A 6,734-nucleotide genomic window follows, 5' to 3' on the forward strand; every position below is an offset into this window, starting at 1 on the left:
GCTTCCACAATCCAAACAGCCTCTCTTTAAAAGAATATATATATATATATATATATATATATAATATATATAAAGTAAATCAGATTTTAGATTTCTTTGTCTAAATCTATATAATAAAGTAAAGTGAAGGGTGAAGGGTGTCGTCGCACCTTATCTAAGAATGGAAGCTGTGACAGAAAATATAAGACTCATCCTTACCTTCCTCCGCTTCTCTAACATAGACTAAACCCCCCAAAAAAGCGCTGCACGGTTTTTACTGCTGGTGGTTGAATAAGCAAATCCAGGTGGAAAAGTGTTTGCACACCCCGGTAAGCTCTTATATATTGCCTGCAAAATTAGCTGTTATTACTGTCACTGTTTAGTGATGGCGAGCTTGAAAAAAAAAAGCCCTCTGCAATCAAGAACCAAGCGCATCTTTGCAAATTATAGGTAATTGTCAATGTCCAGATTATGATAATGGAGGCCCTAATCCTGGAGAATAATTATTGTGGAGTGTTACAGTTGAAGCTGTCCAGTAAAGCTAACTGTCATTATTTAGACTCGATTTGCAAAACGGGGGGAAAACTAGCTGAGTGGAAAATGTTCGGTTGGGAAATAAACGGAGGCTCTCGATATAATGGCACCACAAGTGTGTGTGTGTGTGTGTGTGCGTGTGTGAGAGAGAGAGAGAGAGAGAGAGAGAGAGAGAGAGAAAGGTGTGTGTCTTTGTGTGTGTGTGTCTGTGTGTGTATGTGTGTGTTTGTATGTGTAGGAGACATATAAACCCGTGTGTGCCCGTCTGTTCGCGCGCCAAAGTGTTCTTGATCACGTGCACGTGCCCTGTTAAATTTTTACATTTCTGGAGTGACACACTAGCATCGCAGTGACCGCTCTGCAGTTTCGTTCACAGCAGAAATCGTGCTTAAAGCAGCAGAGCTGCCAGTGCTTTAGGGACAGCGTTTCCTATAGCTGTGTGTGTGTGTGTGTGTGTGTGTGTGTGTGTGTGTGTGTGTGTGTGTGTGTGTGTGTGAAGTCTATTCAGTGGGCTGCAATCAGGAAGAGGGTTCTGTGTCAGGTGGAAATGGTAACTTGCATGGGTCAGTGTGTGGGTCAGATGCAGCATTGTTTAGTGTATGTTGTGTGAGAGAGAGAGAGAGATAAAGTGAGAGAGAGAGAGAGAGACAGAGAGAGAGAGAGAGAGAGAGAAGGGGAGGCATTTTGTGTGCAACATTTGTAAAAACTCACTTATGTGATCTTGGCGCATATGGTCGGGCAGATTCAGTTAGATCAATTCTCTTAAGTTTGTCACAGTGGCACGGTTTGTTTAATGGATTTTTTTTTAACCCCCACTGGCAGAGCTGGTATTATCGGCTGCTAATGACATGTTCAAACTGTGTAGGATTTTCTTCCTTTTTCTTTTCAGTTCTTGCATTTTTTAAGCAGGAAGGTGGGCTGTGTACGGCGGCCGGGAGTGGCAGAGCTCTGGAGCCGGTCTACCCCCACAGGAATGCGGATTGTCTCAGATCTCCGTGCCGCCCCCCTCGCCTCCTCTCTTGCCATTCAAAGCGACTAATTGTAGGGGACACAAAGAAGTGAGAAAGGCTGCAGACCGTCTGCAGGAAGAAGCGGGCACTTCCCTTACAGACTATCTTAAAGACTCAATCAGGTGCAATAATAATAAGAATAAAAATATGAAGAAGAATACGGGGACTGACTGAAAAATATGAATTATTACTGTATCATGAGCAAATCCTATCATGTTACCATTTGTCTGATAAAATTAAAAAATGACATTAAGAAGATAAGCTACTGCCGACTTACTGTAGCAATAATAGATGCAATATTACAGAACAAATACACCCAGCTCGATTCAGTAAAATGTGATTGGTGTGGTCGGCTGACGCTTACCATTGCCTGTACCGTTCCTTTTACAGGTATTTATCTTGACAAATGTTTGCTTGATGTAAGCTCAGTCAGAAATTTGCCCTTTAATTTTTCCGATTTTGCATTCATCGCAAATGGATAAACTGCCTTCATTCAAATATGTTTTTTTTTAATTGTCATTTCTTAGGAAAAAAATAGACTAAATTTTACCTGCAAAAATCTTTTCAGACAAATACCATTTTTTAGTAAATATAAAACATAAAAACCCCCCAAACGACGCACTCCTAGGCCGTAATTGCACATGAAAACCATTAAGATTTGATGCTGATCGTTCAGCTCGACGTACCTCGCAGCCGTGATTTACAACCTTGTGGAAGCAAACAACAAAAAAATGTCACCTGAGGCTGTCTGCGAGCTTTTGTCGTGATTTTCAGAGAAAATAACTGAGGGTTTAAAATAACAAGAGACTGCAGGGAGGCAGGGGGGTGGGGTTCAAAGTTCCATTGTCCATTTAAACGTTTAATAGTCTTCCAAAATGCAATAAATTACATGCACACATTTACACATTTTACACGTTTCTTCTATGACTGCCATCAAATACATTGCATATTCCTCTGAAATTTGAACACGAGTCCCATAGAAGGAGGGGGAAATGAAATCAACAATAGGTTTGTTTTTTGTTTAGTGTAGTTTTCTTTCTTTTCTTTTTTTTCAATATAACGTCCCCGCTCCAAGAGCCAACGAATGCTGTATTGAGTTAGGGGTCTGCAGGTGGGAAGTCATGGAGCTGCCGGCTGAGGTGTACCATGACCCCGTGTTTTCCAAAAAGTTAGAAGCCGTCGTGTTGATGCTTTGTAGCTGTAGACTGTGCGGCCTGGAGGGACCCTGTGTGTCCCAGACGGCCGGGGACTGTGGAGAGTTGCAGGCCATGGGGTCGCTGGAGCTGGGGCTGTGTTCCGGGGGAAGCTCGCCGTTTTTCATGATCTTCTTCATCTTTGATCTTCTGTTTTGGAACCAAATTTTCACCTGTAAGGAGCCAAAAATCGCATTATTATTATGATTACTTCCGAAATCACCTCAAAAACAAATGGAGCTTAAAAAACGCTCCTTGCGTAAAAGCGCACAAAGAAAGCCAGAAAACATCGCAAAATCATTATTTTATTCTCAACATTTGAAACACTTAAAACACGATAATTTCTTCCAAATTAAAAGTGATTTGAGAGATCTGAGATGTATTTTTCATCGAAAATCCCACCTGTGTTTGCGTTAGCCCCAGCGAGGCGGCCAGTTCGGCTCTCTCCGGCAGCGCCAGGTACTGTGTGTTCTGAAACCGCCTCTGCAAGGCGGCCAGCTGGAAGCTGGAGTAGATTGTCCGGGGTTTTCTCACTTTCTTCGGCTTGCCATTCACCATCCTCACCTCAGGCTCGCTTATCTCTTTTTCTATTAAAAAACAAAAAAACAAAACCGTGTATAACCATGTATCCATTTCCCCCAAAACCGCATTATCGGAATTTATCTATTACGTGTGTGTGTGTCATCGTTCAGATGTATTAAAATAACAGTAATAACAAAAAAACCATACATTTTTATGGACCAGATGCATTTCAGTCCAACTAAAAGGAAAGTAAGTGGTTCCTTTAAATGGACTTAAATGAAATAATTTGAAGCATGCATTTGCATTTTTTCTTTTAATTACGCATTTATAGACCTTTAGTGCAAATCAGCAGTCGACGAAATGGTAAACCTGGATAAAAAATTTAAAAAACCAACCATATATTTATTTTTTCTTCATAACCCTCTAACAATCTGCTTTTATTAAAATATAAAATGTTAGGCCCGTACCTTGTGGACTCGGCTGGGCTTGCACTCTGCTGTAAGTCCCAGCATACTGGTGGTAGGAGGGGGTCGTGTAGGAGCTGTAATCTGTGTAGGATTTTGTCGAGTAATTTCCAGCAGATCCGTTTACACCCGGGTACTGGTACTGATAGGCATTCAGAGGCTTCCCGTAAGAGGTGGAGCTGGGCGAGCAGTAGCCGTGAGCGACTCCTCCAGCGGGACTGTAGTAGCCAGAATCCGTGGCGGAGGATTCGGGTAAAGTAGGAGATTCCTGAGACGGATGGTGCATGCTGGAGAGTTGAAAGGAGCTCTCAAAGTCTGCAGATTTCACACTCGGGATCCTCCGGTCAAAAACTCCGGTCATACTTCGAGAGAGAGCGCGTGGGTTCGTTTTTATTTAATCAGCAGGGGAAAAAAACACGAAAGAAAAAAAATCAATAATAAAAACCGAGAGCGTCTGTCTCCAGAGCGGTGTAGAAAAAAAACTACACTGGCATTGTTGAAAGGCTCTCAGGCCGTCGGGCTCTGGTGAAGACTGCAGCCAGCCCCGCAGCAAAGACTTGGTTAAATCCTAAATCGCGCTCTTACGCACTGCAGGGAGGATCTGGTTCCATTGGCCAAGGCGCACACAGACACAGCTACACCCAATTCACTCCGCCAGCTTTCTTATAAGGGGGGAAGCCACCCGGGCTGCATGTTGGCTGCATTGTTGTGTTTTTATACTATCAATCAATGGCAGCAATTAAAGTGTCGCCAATTCATCAAAAGGATAAATTAGAAGGACAAATCCTATTACCAAAAAGTCCCGTGCTGCAAGAGCCACCGATTATCACGCTTGTCTTTATTAATCTTTATTTACGCGTTTTTATCAGAACAGAATTCACTAGCTGCTCTAGTCACGCATGGAAACATGGAATCAAATTTAATAATCTAATAATAAAAGAAAATCGCAAAGACATGAAACTGAGCAGCTTAAGCCAATGAGCTCGGGTTTTTTATACATACATATATATATTCTCATTTTCGTTTTAAGAGGCACATAGCCTAACCCCCATGGAAATTTCAAAAAAGCTTTTCTTGCATCAAATGAATGATGCCAAATATTCTGTACATCATCGGCAAATCAAACACGGTCTGTTTACACAGCTCGGCATCAATAAACGGCTCATTAAATATTAATCCATGTTATTCCCTCCTGAAGCATGCTGCCGAGCACACAAACCAGAGCTCCGGCCGTCAGCCCACACATTCAGTGGTAAACAGCGCCGACAAGAGGACAAAGCGAGGGGCTGCACGTCGTTCACCTTGGCAAACCCACAACACAACATAAAATAAATGCACTCAAATTTGACACAACCCAGACGCCCAGATTAAAAATATACCCATTAGATTAAATTAACGGGGAAAGGGGAATCACGTGACACTGGTAACAGTTTAATCTGATAAAAGAGCCTGCAACTGTTTCAAAGTTTTGGAAGACTACATGGGCGTTTCAGCAGGTGCTGCTAACTGGATGCACACATGCGGAAACATTCTGCATGTTTCATAACTCAAATCTGCAACTCATACAATAAATAATTTAATTTAAACGGCATCAGCTACGCGAAACCAGGCTCACAGTTAAAGAGACATGCAGCACTATCTACTCTCCGAAAACAGAAAGAGAAAGAGCACCCGAAAACAATAACGCAGATTCATTTAATGTGACATAAATACATAACTACACATTAATAAACAAATGGCTTACACAGTGACACCCCTCCATGTCAGTCATATCATTTTAAATAGACCCTCTAAATGTCCCATGGATGGACAGGATTAGAAATGAGTCAATTAGAAAGAGGCGAGGCTGAGATGGTTTGGACATGTGCAGTGGAGGGATAGTAGATATACTGGGCAAAGGGTGCTAAATAAGGGATAGGAAGAGATGGCGGTTGTGGCAATCACTAAAGGGACCAATGAAGAAGGATCCCTCTTATTATTGTTTTTCTTTCACCCCAGTCAGATGTAAAATGGGGAATCTGGATGAGCAAATAATAAATAAACATACACATTCAAAAACATTCAATAGAAACAACCTACCTGTGTGTATCGTCTTCAGCTTTTTTGTTACTATAGACAATAATTCACTTCTTGAGCGTGTACATCTAATTTTATTTCATTCATTCCGCTTAATTAAAGTTTAAGTAATTTTTAGCATAAGTAAAATTCAACGTGTAATATAAAATCACATGGCTTGATAAATCTTCTGTATGTACCGTCGTTATATTATAATGAACTATAACGTTGGAATTTCTTTGTGGATCCATTACCATGCACTAGCTATGGGTATTATAAAAAAACAAAACAAAAAACTTTGGTACCCCGGAAATGCTTCCTCCGCCGAAGAAACAAACTACTTGGTATGTTGCTGTGCTTGTTGACATTTTTAAAAACCGAGATTCGTGGCTATATACATATATATGTACGTATTTAAACCAGACCTGTATTTTAGCCAGGTTATAAAAAGTCATGTTGTTTTTTAAGCCAGGTAAGCGATCTCTGTGGTGGTTTTTTTTAAAGATTTGAATTAGCATCACTACTGAGACCGCGCAGCGTGCGTCTGACGTCACCGAAAAGCAAGATAGTTCCCCACTTTGCATAAATCTAAACGTTAATATTTCCCCTCAAGTCGAAATAACCGTATTTGAAATGTTTGCAACCGTGTAAAATGTTAACTTTGGATAATAAAATACTAAATCTGATAGGAAACGTGATTTTTCTAAATTGTGTTATATTGTGTGTACGTATGTGTTATATAGTATGTGTTTTATTTATTTTAAAAAAGAATCAAATTTCGTGGACTGATGCGGATACTAGCTTTTTGACCACATTCATGACTACACTGATGGGATGAATACATATATCTTGTAAAAAAAAAAAAGGGTGATTAAAAAAAGAAGTCCAAATGTAAATATATACACTACCTAAAGTAAAGTGACCAAAGGCGGAAGGAATGGGAAGGAATCATCTTGAAGCGCGTGGTTCTTTACCCT

The 6,734-nt window shown here is 40.8% G+C and overlaps 1 protein-coding gene across 1 annotated transcript; it reads right to left on the minus strand.

The window, feature by feature from the left end:
* Nucleotides 1–2,349: 2,349 nt before the first annotated feature.
* Nucleotides 2,350–4,343, minus strand: dlx5a (distal-less homeobox 5a). The gene is made up of 3 exons (XM_085446554.1): nucleotides 3,706–4,343; nucleotides 3,119–3,303; nucleotides 2,350–2,889 (listed from the first exon to the last, which is right to left on the minus strand). Exons 1-3 carry the CDS (start codon nucleotides 4,061–4,063, stop codon nucleotides 2,575–2,577), a joined length of 858 nt encoding a protein of 285 aa, XP_085302680.1. The 5' UTR covers nucleotides 4,064–4,343; the 3' UTR covers nucleotides 2,350–2,574.
* Nucleotides 4,344–6,734: the final 2,391 nt, after the last annotated feature.

This window comes from Copadichromis virginalis, linkage group LG22 (assembly GCF_057382275.1).
Source record: "Copadichromis virginalis isolate Kocher_CV1m ecotype Utaka linkage group LG22, C_Virginalis_male_GT1.1, whole genome shotgun sequence".
NCBI lineage: Eukaryota > Metazoa > Chordata > Actinopteri > Cichliformes > Cichlidae > Copadichromis > Copadichromis virginalis.